This window comes from Pseudoliparis swirei, chromosome 4 (genome assembly GCF_029220125.1).
Source record: "Pseudoliparis swirei isolate HS2019 ecotype Mariana Trench chromosome 4, NWPU_hadal_v1, whole genome shotgun sequence".
Taxonomy (NCBI): domain Eukaryota; kingdom Metazoa; phylum Chordata; class Actinopteri; order Perciformes; family Liparidae; genus Pseudoliparis; species Pseudoliparis swirei.
In genome coordinates this window covers 8,086,171-8,099,272 of record NC_079391.1, presented here as the reverse complement: position 1 = coordinate 8,099,272, position 13,102 = coordinate 8,086,171, and the positions used below count along the sequence as shown (strand labels likewise).

General features: G+C 44.3%; 1 protein-coding gene across 3 annotated transcripts in view; it reads left to right on the top strand.

Moving 5' to 3' along the window:
- The window catches only part of esrrga (estrogen-related receptor gamma a), a 69,169-nt gene that overhangs the window by 20,178 nt on the left and 35,889 nt on the right, over positions 1 to 13,102 (top strand). For all 3 annotated transcript variants that reach the window (XM_056413593.1, XM_056413591.1, XM_056413592.1), the window contains 2 exons: positions 2,789 to 3,213; positions 9,337 to 9,453. In XM_056413593.1, the coding sequence (XP_056269568.1) occupies positions 2,789 to 3,213; positions 9,337 to 9,453 (542 nt within the window). The remainder of the gene's footprint in view (positions 1 to 2,788; positions 3,214 to 9,336; positions 9,454 to 13,102) is intronic.

Genomic DNA, 13,102 nt, shown 5'->3' with positions numbered 1-13,102 from the left:
AACCCCTCTTTTGCAAGAGAATTAAGCAAAACGGCTGAGTCTAAATCTGATTACCGCCCTTTTCTTTTGTGATTTACTGCAATCGTGTCATAACACGCTGCTCACGCCTTTGAGCCCCTTGTGGAAATACAAAAAGTAACACACTCAAGCCTTTTCCTCTCGATATAAACCTCTTTAAACACCTAAAAACATAAAGAATTGATCACAAAAAAACGAGCCACATGCCCTTCTCTCTCTCTCTCTCTCTCTCTCTCTCTCTCTCTGCTCATCTGAGGAGCAGACGGGCACAATAAGACTGCTCCTTCAGCAGCGAGACGTCGTTACGTAGCGCCATAATTATACTGATAACATACATACATAAATGCATTCAGCCTCGCGCCCAGGCACGGTGCACTGGCTGTGATTTCTTAATCTTCTCTCCTCTTCTCTCCTCCGCACGCATGTCTTCTTTTTTTAATTCTTTTTTTATTCCTCCCCCTTCGACTGCCATTATTTCTCATTTATAAGCAGAGAGAGAGAGGGGAGAGAGAGAGAGCGTGTGTGTTGGAGAAAACGAGAGGATAGAGGAAAAGAGAAACGGAGCAAAGAGGATGGAATGGAAAGGGTGAAGGAAAGAGAGATAGATGAGACTTTGAGAGAGAGAAAGAGTAAAAAAAAGCGCCTGAGATCTTTTGGCACTTAAACTCTTTCACTTAATGGCACTCTGAGGGATTGACGGTCGAAGGGAGGGGGCACAAAAGAGCATAAAGAGTGAAAAAGGAGAGATTAAATCATCACCATCACATCATCTACTCAAATGGCTCTACTCGCCACTCTCCGTCACCGCTGTATTTCCTCTCTCTCTCCGCGAGAACACAGGCGACGCTGTGTGCTCTCTCAGCATCCCATCACTCTCTTCCCACATTTACATGTATTTCTTCCTCGCTTTTTTCTTCTTTCTGGCGGCGTAAATGTGTTTTCGGTCTCCTCTTCCTTTTCCCCCCTTCATTGATTCTCCGTCCCTTTTCAAACTCCTTTTCCTCTTTCTTGATTTGTGTCCAAACCTTTCTTACCGTCCCCCCCCCCCTCATTTCAAACTGAAGGCCTACACCGTAGCATCAGATAAACAGATTTATAGACATTGCCGAATACCACAAAGCCGACGATTAATGGAGTCACCGCATTAGAGGAACACGCGTTGAGGGGAGGGCGGAAGTGGTGGCGGAAAATAAAATATAGAATGAAAAGGCACAAATATTGCACGTTATAAATGTCATCTCACTTTATGAAAGGAAAAATAGACTCGAAAGAAAAGCACGGGAATTTCAGGCATTTATTTGGGGCTGGAAGTCGATGTGTCGGCTTTAAGGAAGAGGACATCTTTGTCTCAAGCGCATGAGAAACCAAACAATCTGGAACGGCAGTTTGTCATCTGGCTATCGTCCTTCCCTGCAACTTATTTTTTCTCTCCATTCTATCTGCTTCGTCGGGCCGTCTGTCTCCCTCTCTCTATATCCATTCCCCGTTCCCCCCCTTTCTCTCTCCCGACCGGCTCGACCATTGCATGTCAAGGCGCTGTCTGTGTTTTATGGGTCCCTGTAGAACAGGGATCTTTTACAGGCCGACTGGACTTTAGAAGCCCCTCGTTTAGCGGCATCCTGCCTTAATTAAAAAAACCTTTTGTGCTTTCTGTCTTTGACAATGAAAAGGATAGAGAGAAGGGAGAGGGAGGCCAGGGTTGGAGGGATAGAGAGTGGTAATGCAAAGAGGAAGAGAGAGAGAGAGAGTGCAGGGATGGAATAAGTGAAAAAAGAGAGAGAGAGAGATGGCAGTGAATAGGAGATGATACGGAGACAGGCAGATAGATAGTACGGTAGACAAAAGGAGGGATGGAGAGATACGGACAGAGAGGAGATTGCTGTTAATTACAACTGCCATTAACAAGCCACCAGGCAGCCTCCTTTGGGAGAGGAAGAAGGAAGAGAGAGGGAGGGAGAAAGAAAGGGAAGCACAGCGGAAGAAGTGAGAGACAGTGGAGGAGAGGAATAGACGAGGAGAGGAATACAGTAATACCTCAGCACTGATTAGCAGAGGTGTTTGTTTGTCTTTTTAAACAGTTTTTTGTGTTGCATGGCTTCCTCTCACTTATCTGTCGGCGTGCGCTGGAAGGAAAGTGAGTGTTTGGTGTGTGTGTCAGCGTCACGTGTGTGTGCGTCTGTCTGCGGGGTGATTGAGCAGCAGAGAGGCTGCTTACTGATTACCTTCATGTAGAACAAGCTGCTATTGACTGGGAAGTGACGGATGACCGTCGGCCCCCCCGAGCACGTCCGCGTGTTTGTGCGACCGTGTGCGAGCGTCTCCGCTTCACACACGGTTCCCCTAATGAACCACAACGGATTCAGTTGTTGTGTTTAACTCTCTTTACTCTCTTGCGTTGCCTCTTCCCTTCTCCCCCTCCCCCCTCTGCACAGCTCTATCTGTCACTTCTCTTCGAAAAAAGAACAACAAATGTGATGGATGGATTGTGTGTGTGTTCATGTATGTGTGTCATTTATAGAACTAAGTGAAAAAAATACAAATCCATCATTGAAAGTGACAGTGAGGAAATACTACAGCATTAGAACAAATGATTGTTGTGATTGGACTTTCAAAACATCGCTTTCACTGTATTTATTTATGTCCTCTAACCCTGCCTTCTCTTGGTTTTCTCGGTTTTCTTTACAAGTATCCATCACTTTTCTGACATCTTGCAGACATATTTTTTTTTGTAATTCTTCCTTCTTTTTGTTCCCCCCCCCCCCCCCTTTAGGCTTCTCTGCAGAATGTCCAGTAAGGAGCGCCACCTTGAGTCCAACTGTCCGTCCTCTTATATAAAGACTGAGCCGTCTAGTCCCGCCTCCCTGACTGACAGCCTAAACCACCACTCCCCCGGCGGCTCCAGCGACGCCTCAGGCTCCTACTCGTCCACGATGAACGGCCACCCCAACGGCTTAGACTCCCCGAGCCTCTACGGCTCCAACGCCGGGCCCCTCGGCCCCGCCGGCGGCCCCGGATCAAAGCGCTACGAGGACTGTTCGTCAACGATCGGCGAAGACTCACAGATCAAGTGCGAGTACATGTTGAATTCCATGCCCAAGAGGCTGTGTCTGGTGTGCGGGGACATTGCGTCAGGATACCACTATGGGGTGGCGTCCTGCGAGGCCTGCAAGGCCTTCTTCAAGCGCACCATCCAAGGTTGGCTTCTATTTCGACTTTCTTACTCTCTTTCTCTCGTTGTCTGTCCACGTGGTCATTTGTTGAGGGATTAAAATAAGTTATAATCTGTTGGGGGTTAAAGGTCAAAAACACATCACGACAGAAACAAACCCATCACAATGTGAGCTGCAGGATGTGAGGTCAGTAGTTCAAGTTGAAGAGTTTCCTCTTTTTAAAAAGGCACGGCCCTTCAGAGGAACATTGCACATGAACTATGTTTTCTTCAAATGAAATGCACAGACACACACAAAGTGTACTGACATGCACACCTGAGCCATTATACTAGATCCAGGACTAAAGATCAAAGCCCCTGGCCAGATGTGAACCCACATCGTTATGTGGTACATGTCTCTACTCAAGGAGCCACCAGGACACACACCATAGACTATTTTTTCTCTCGTTCCCCATTTTTCTATTAGTCATGCGTGCACATAGACACACTCACAAATAGGCCTCCAATCGGCTCCATGCATACACGCCAACACCCAGACACGCCCCCCTTTCACCCTCAACCTTGACCTCTGCTTCATCAACAGCAAAGAATATTTTCCAGGTCGTGTTTGCACTCCTAGATCTCGCTGCTTAGGCCTTACAGAAAGAGTGTTAGCCATAAGCCTGATGTCGAGGGGATAAGGTTAGTATCAGGGGGAAGGTCGCAGGTTATGTCTCGGGGTCAGGAGTTCAGGTTAAGGGTTAGAGGAAAGAAGGGGTTGAGCAGTAATCCACATGATGAGAAGAGTACCAGGAATTAGGCTCAGTAATCCTTTGCTCATCTCTCCTTTGAGATGGAAGTAGCCCACCATGTGCACAGGTATTTAGGCTATCCTCTCCAATTTTGTAGATATTCAATTCATAATCAACTCTCAGCTTTATCGACAATGTGTCTTTCATTTAGCGTTACAGTTCTTCGTTCATTGGTTCAATAATCCACTCAGTTCAATGATAACGCAACCATCCAGTTTCCGTGCTTTATACAAATCTACAATTTCATTATTACATTTATTCAGTTTTATGAGGAATTTGTTTCTCTTTTTTTTCACAGAAACACAACTAATGCAGATACGTGCTAGACGGTTTACCTCTATGATGAAAAAACAAGCTTAAAGCTGATATTCTGCAAACAATGAAAGGACCAAAACCAAGTGTGTTGGTACATCACTCAATACTTTCCAACTTTTCACAGGGCCCTTTTGTTCCTGCTGGAAACTTTTAGAATTTAAAAAAAAGGTCATTTATACACCTTTTTTTTTTTTTAAAGCTACGTGTAGGTTTTTGAATAAGATATTTTCATCCACTGCTTGTATTTACAGCAATAGGATGTTACTCAAAACTACACTGGCCATGTTGATCATACAGATGGAAACGTATGTGTTTTCTGCTACAGATAAATAACAGCAGGCTTTCACTATACATACAATACTTTTTTATTAGATTCAATTATTCATTTGTTATAGTCATTTGGATGTGATGGCAAAAAAATAAAACATGTTCATAATATCACCAGACTTTGATAACACATTAAACATAGATTCATGAAGCACATTTAAGTGTATGGGAAGTCACTGAATGTTATGTTCATATTTTATTTCGGACCACCATGATACTAAAATACAGTCAGAAAGTCGGTCGACAAATGCTAAACTTTTGGAAGATGTTGTGTTTAAGTAATAATCTTTAATGATTTGTTCCCGTTTCCTCAAACTAACTAATAGGCCCCACTATTCAGCCACTTTAATAACCAAGCTACCAGTCATCCAGCCGGCCGTCATCGATCAGTCAGTCCGTCCGTGAGTCATATCAGGCGGGATTCATCTATCTGCCGTTCCATCCATCCGCCTATCTGTCGCTGCTTTCTTTTGCCTTCGATAAGCAGCTTTCCCCGGTAAAGCCCCAGAGAGAGACAGAGCGAGACAGGGAGATGTGGGGGGGGGGGGGGGGGGGGAGTAGATGGTCACCACTTCGTCGAGATGACCTGTGTGTGTGTTTATTATGGGATGAGATCAGGACACAGTGCAATCCTGACAAAGAGATTGGAAGCCACACATACAGACGGAGATAGAGGCAGAGACGCACACACACACACACACACACACAGACACACTAACTCATAGAAGCACATCCGCACATAGACGCCACCAACACACATGAATAGAGAGCCACGGACGTGACCTTGTAATCACTGTGTGTAAAGGTTTAACCCTTAAGTCTTTGCTGTTGTGTAGAATAGAGCTCTCATTTCATTTGGAGGGCTTGTTAAAGGTTACATCGGTGAGTATGCAGTCACAGATTAAATACCAAGAGCCCAGCAAACATATATGATGCCATGTTGACTGTCGGGCCTCTTCAGAGTATGACCTTGAATATATTTAAAGCACTGCTCTGCCCCCCCCCCCCCCTCGCTCTCACATCCTCATTTGCCGTGTATTTGTAATCTTCCCTTCTATTGTGGTGGACATGTTGCAGCTCAGGAAGGCCAGAGTCAAAGGTTATGGATCAAGACTTAGACGAAGCCAGTCACAGGACTGCTGTCACGAGATGTGGCGATGAAGTTAAAGAGCATGGGGGAGCCACGTTACAACTGGAGCCAAAACAGAAATCTTACACCAGAAATGTTACACGCTTTGAATGGACAGAACTAGAACTTAATAAGAAAATCTACCCATGCAAACGTATCCTCAGCACTCACATGCAGGTATTTCTCAGCAGTGTTTTTGCTCCAGTATAAGACCGAAAGCCGTCTTGGATCCAATGGAACAAATGGGTCATGACATTATCTTTGGCGACCGCACAAGCCGAACCCATCCACAGATGTGTGCGCGTGTTACCCTGTGTGTATGTGTGTGAGCTATGCAAATGAGCGCAGGTGTGTGTGTGCACATAAGCCTGTGTGTGTGTGCACGGTTGTGTGCTAGCGTGTGTATCTTGGCTGGAGAAACAGGACCAGCCTCAGATGGGCAGCGCCAGACATATTGGTATGTTTCAACCCATTAGCCAATAAAACTGCAGGTAATCACCAAAAAAAAAAAAAATCCAGCTGGACAGGGAGAGCATGGGGCGGAGGAAACGAGAAGAGGTGAGAGGAGACGAGAGTAGAATACACCAGTTGTGGTGAAAGGAGTTGAAAGGAGGAATAAGAGAAATATGGAGGTAGGGTAGACTGCGCAAATGGATGTAGGAAGGAATTAGTGGTGTGTGTGAGTGTGTGTGTGTGTGTGTGTGTACATGCATGTGTGTGTGTGTGTGTCTCAGCATGGTGGAAGTGTGGAAGTGGCTCTGGCAGCTGCTGTTTCTGTGGCGTCAGTCCAGCGACACCTGACAACCTGCATCTATCACTCCCTTATTGAGAGAGAGAGAGAGAGGGATAGAGGGGAGCGAGGAGGAGGGCAAAGTGTGGGAGAGGAAGGTATATGGCGATGAAATGGAAAGATAAAGACAGCAAGAGGGAAGAAGAAGAAAGGTGGATGAGAGCAGGAGAGACCAATATGAGAAAGATGAACAGTGCAGTGAATTTGCAGATGGGACCGTGGAACAAGGGAAGTCTGTTTATGCTGCTATTAAAGAACATTAAAGAACATAAGCACGTGCTTCAACAGGTCAACAATATTAAATGCGAGCACGAAGAAAAGAAACGGAATGGGAGGCAGAGGATGAACTTATGTCAAGACGGATGTGAAAACATCAGGAGAGGTGAAAACAGATGCAGCTCAAAGAGAAACACACACTAACATACGCAGCCTGTCCTATGGTGTCAATTGTCATGCAGTGGGTGGACACACACACACACACACACACACACACATCTCAAAGGAGATTGCAGGGGATTTGAGGCCCTCATATATATCCCCCCTCACTCACAGCAACACACACACACACATACAAACTCACACGTTATACATAGGAGCCTCCAAGAACCTCTCGACTTTAAGCCCACCTCAGCGCACAATAAGACACATAAAGCCGGAAATAAAGACACAGAGAGAGCGATGACATTCTGATGTAAACCCTTCTTTTCTAATTCCTGTCTGGTACCCCCACTCTGAAGACAGACGACACACACTCCTGTATCATATACAGTATGTGTGTATGTACGTCTACTATATTCCTTTTTTTAACGCTGCACAGTATAATATCAAGATTTTTTTTTTACAAATATGCTAGTATTAAAACTTATCTAACTCACTTTTACTTCAATTCAATTCAGTTTATTTTATATAGCCCAATATCACAAATGACAAATTAGCTTTAGAGGGCTTTACAATCTGTACACCTAGTTGAGGTACTAATTACTGTTGAGTAGAGGTATTGCAGGTGTGTCCCCCACACACACACACACAGACACACACAGACACACACACACACTCTGAAGACAGACGACGCACAGTTCTGTATTATACATGTGGGTGTGTGTATATATATATATATGTGTGTGTGTGTGTGTATGTATGTATGGAAGCCTACTTTACCCCTTTTCTGAAGATGCAAAGTATAATATCAAGGACACTGTTTTTTACAAATATGCTCGTATTAAAACTAGTCCACCTCATTTTTAGTTGAGGTGATAATTACTGTTGATTTGAGATATTGTTAAATCAAGTTTCATAAACGTTGTCATAGGTGTCCCCTTAATCATCGAATGATGTGCATTATCATTATTTTCTGTTGACGGACACTTTAAACAGAAACACTCAGAATGCATAGATATAAAAATTTAAAAAATGGTTAAAAAAAAGTCTAAATAAGAGGTTTAACAGATTAGCCTTAGTGCTACCAGCCCTGTAAGTGGCTGTTTACTGCGGTTAGTCATTTAGGGGCCTTTTACCGACCATCCATTAACCCACGCAGAACATATCATTAGCACATTTATCCTTAGTGCTAGCTAAGTGTCCCTCTTAATTGCTGAATTAATCTGAACCTCCTGTGTCATCAGCACGTTCAGGTTGTGTGTGAGCTAACTTCTCCCTGTTAGCCGTGTCCATGAGACGGTAAGGGTCCCCCAAGCATTTAGCATGTTTAGCCTTTACTTTAACTAATAAGGCCGATTAATGAGCATTGCGTTTCCCATTAAGGAGTGTTGGTGCATTTAGCCTTCTCCTAAGCTAACTACTCCCCTTAATCAGTCCAGTAATGAGAACACATCCTCTCCACAGCAGCAGTCAATAGTAATCACTGTTTACTGTGTTTCAGTGGGAGATGCATCGGCTTGCTGGGGGTACTGTAGTTGTCTGGTGGGCGCGGGAGGAAGGGAACAAAGGGGTTGTGTTGCAGTCACATCTCATCGCAGCTCATACTATGGATGAATACACCTCTGTGAACACAGAAACCTGTTTGAGCCATTCTAGAATAGTCCAAACTGTCCCAGGGAATCCATAACGGTGCCTTGCTTTGAACTGGGTGGGAGCGACACACTAAGTGGAGGAAATGAGCAGAAGTGACGCTGAAAATGAGGAAAACAAAACAACAAAATGAAACAGAGTTCAACGAAAAGGGAGAAAAACAGGAGGCAAAGTAGAAAGGTAGACATAGTCTCATTTAGCCATACGTACATGACGATATAGGAAGATGTAGAAAACAGACGGATTAAGTAGAGAAGAAATAGTGAGGCTGTGGAGATTTAAAGGTAAAAGTGGTATTCGCCGCTAACACACTTTGTGAAGTTAATGGATTTACCTCGGCTCATAATCTTAGTCTCATTTTTGCATCAGTGCTACTGTGAGTGAACTACAGCTTGTCACGCAACCTCAGCTCGCTCCAGCAGTGACGTGTGCACAGGCGCTCGTGTAAAACTCACTTATATACACACAAATACACTGTTTTCTATGTCGGTGATAATTAACGAGTTGACGCCAAGTAGACCCCTGAGCAGTCCGATTCAAACGTGTCCATTCTTAGTCAGGAAAACCCTTCGTTAATCCTGTCTGTATGTCTCTCTTCTAAATTTTCTCTCATTCTTCCCATTGATTGGCATCAATGTAGACATAGACATCCAGTGTTTGTTTTCTTTGTCTTTGTGCGTCTATGAGGTCGACCGCCCACCTGTCCGTTGAAGTATCCGTCTGAAATGAAACCCTTTTTCTCTCTTTCTCCTAACATGTCTTCATACAGGCAACATAGAGTACAGCTGTCCCGCCACCAACGAGTGCGAGATCACCAAGAGGAGACGCAAGTCGTGCCAGGCCTGCCGCTTCATGAAGTGCCTGACTGTGGGCATGCTGAGGGAGGGTAAGGGAAAAGGTCTCTTCCTTATCTTGCTCTGTTAACTGTGCTACATGTCGCATTTTAAGGCCTATTAAATATGGTTATTCATGAAGCTGATAGAGGCCTCTGTTGATGAGATTAGCGACTTGTACGGCGCCTTTCATCATCAAAAGACCACCATCCCTTTTGGAGCAGACATATGGTCTTTAGCCTGTGACCTTTATTCAGACATGGTGTCGTTGTTGTTTTTTACCAGACACCAAAGTATGACGATTAATTGATGTAGAACAATGCTACATGTACCACTTCTAAGAAACTGTTAATACTCCTTTTATTTAAAGGTTATTGTAATTCATGTTGGCAGTATGCCTTCCCCATGTCCACCGTACCACGTTCAGTCTTTCTTTATCCTCATATGTCTTCAACGCTTGGTTCATTGTTCACCGTTTCCCTTCCCTCATATGCAAGTTACATACAATACTATCTGAGGGCATGAAGGCCACATCTCTGTCTTACCTAAATGAGATAAGCATAAAGAATTACAGGATGATTGCGACACTCACACAAACCCCAAACAAACAAGAGACAGTATCTGCCCCCACACCACTTTGATTAAATACACTCGCTCTCTCATTTTCACACTCCCTCGTTGCCTCTGCCTCCTTCTCTCCCTCTCGTCTGCCCACCTCTGACCTTTCTACTCCCACTGCACTTCCAACTATGAAAAGAGGGAGAGGAGTGGCGAGGGATAAAGAGGAGGGCCGATGGAGAGAGAGGGGAATGGTGGGAGAGAGCGAGGGGGGAGGGCGGGAGAGCGAAGCGATTGATTTATAGGACCAGAGGAGAGGGACCAGGGGAGGTTGAGAGGCAGGGGGAGGATGGTTGAATGAAGCAGAAAGTGTGTGAGAGAGGAAAAAGAAGAAGAGAGGAGGGTCAAGGTTGTAATTGATGGGAGACCTGGCCTACGCCCCCCTTCCTTCCAGTGGTCAGGGAGCGTGCCTCTGCCCGACGCCTGCCGGCCCTCCCTCCATCCATTCCTGTCTTCATCTCTCCCTCCAGTGCTCCCACTCAGTACTGTTTCAGTTGCTTCTCTTAAGCCTTTCATCCATCCATGCTCCTCCTCACTCTCTGTTCTCTCCGTCCTGTTGCCACCGGTGACACTCATCCATACCTGCAGCCTCTTGCCCACTCAGACGCGTTGTTATGTGAAACCATAGCAGTTAGAGGGAGACGGTCGTTATAAAAAAAACAAAAAAAACATGGACATCCTGTTAACCTGGCAAGCTGAAGCTTCACATGGTTGGAATGAAATGATGAAATACATAGACAGCATGAACTTTATTCACAAAAACAAAAGGCGCGTTACGACAAAGACTCCATAACAATACAGTCAAACTTTACATTGAAACTGATACTGTGGTAAAAAAAAAAGGCTCAGATGAAAAACAAAATCCATATGCGATGCCAATACACATTTTTTTCCTGGCATAATTTGGACTAAGCTTCTCCGTGTCTTGAAAATATTCATTATTTCCATTTTGCAAATCGCAAAATGTTGTAAAAAATAAGGTAACATCGAGTTTGAGACACCTAAAAAAACTAAATCTAACAAACGGCCACAATTTTACTTTATTACAAAAGCAAGCTCATCTCTCTCTCTCTCTTCTGTTTCTCTGTCTTTCTTTTTCTTTTGCACACACACACAGGACAAGCTGCTGTCGTTGCGTTTGTTCTCCCAGTTGATCTGACATAGACAGAACCCATGTCCCGTGCCCTGTTTTGTCTGGCGGGTGTGTGTGTGTGTGGCCACAAACACCCACACACGTGTGTGAGTGCATGTATTATTGGCAGCTACAAACAGTCTCTCTGTTCACACAGCTCAGACTGCATCCTCCTCCTGGACACAGGGACAGCATCGCACTTGTCGATACACTTCAAGTAAAGCCGTCATTTCCTTTTAACGCTTCAAAAAAGAAAATTGCCGAGATTTAATTTAGAGATTTTGAGTGAACAAGAGAGGTAGACATGCTATTAATTTTAAGATGTGGTTTGCCCACTAAGCCAATAAGAGAGAGGAACTATGCTGCCTTTTGTTGCAGCAGCCTCCCTGCTTCACATGCATATATCATGCACACACACACACACACACACACACACACACACACACACACACACACACCTAGGCATACATATATACATCAACATGACAGACCACAGCCACCTCATTTATTGTGGTGGGTATGAATGTAATACTGGAGGTCCTGCTCTGCATATGAATAAGGGTCATTTGGAAAAGCGACACCTCCATTTTCTGAAATTTTCTTATTCTCCCTCTTTTTCATAGACTAAAAAAAGCAGCTATGTGTATCCCTTCACCTTTGCTTTATTCTGCTGGCAATTTTATTTAATACAATCTAATGTATTATTATAGTCATTTTTAAAGAACTAAATAACTTCAAACTTCCCCTTGAATTAAATATAGAAACAATCCTCAATAGAAACAATATAAATAAATGTAAAATGGCAAAAATGTAAAAGAAGAACCAAGTCTACACTCGTAATAACATACATCTTTGAATGACAAAGACATTGTTATAACGCCTGGTTACACGGTTTGTCTCTCATCCAACGAACCTTTGCATACAGAACATTTAAGAACATTTCCCACTGTCCCGTCGCGGGTGAAATGCCTCGTTATCAAGATGATAATGCTAAGTGGCTACATCGGTTAGCATCAGAGCTAACTGTGGTTGTCAGGGGCTTGCTCACGGGAGAAAGGTGAAGATAAAGTGGTCAGGGTGGAATGGGGTGGAGGACATGGAGTAGTTTGTGTGTGCGTGTGTGTGTGTGTGTAGATGCTGTAGTTTACCCCTTCGGGCAAGATCCGCCTCAAATTAGCTTTGTCGCCGTCGGAGACAGAGAGGGTGAGATGAAGAGCAAGTGAGGCAGCAAGGAAGTGTGTGTGAGTGTGTATGAGTGTGTGTGTGTGTGTGTGTGTGTGTGACGGAAAGAGACGGAAGAACAAGAGGCTAGAGGGTCAGTAAACCAACTCAGAATGCAATGTTTTCTTTACATGGTCTCTCACACACACACCCGATCATGTGAACACACACACGATCCCGTCTGTGTGGAATATTGAGGAGAGGAGTAAACGAGCAGGGGGTAAAATTAAGCAACGAACGATCGTGGGGCACCCACCCACCAATATGTAGCAGCTAATTTCTGGAGCGAGGCAATTAAAAGGCCTGACTATATTATGAGAACTTCCCCTCTGGCAATGGCTGTCTGTCCATTTTTAATGAGGTCATAATGATGCGTCAGCCAAAGACCGAAAAGGTCACAGAGGCGGGGCTTAAATCTGCCTAGAGAGAGGGGGAGTGAGAGAGAGAAAAGGGGTTTTATTGCAGGTAAAGATATTTGTTGAAAAACGATGTGACACGAGGTTGAAAGCAATTTGGAACAAACAAATTACATTTGAATCTCATTGTATTAATTTGACAAGCTCAAAAACCACAAGCAAATAAAATAACCACGGTAGCTGTCGCGGTTATTTCTATTTGTACAGAACTGGCATGGCAAAACAGACAGGATGCATTCAAATTCAGTCGTAATGCGTACAATAGTCACGAACAGATCAGATCAGACATCTGAACATGAAAGGCGTTGGCAGAGG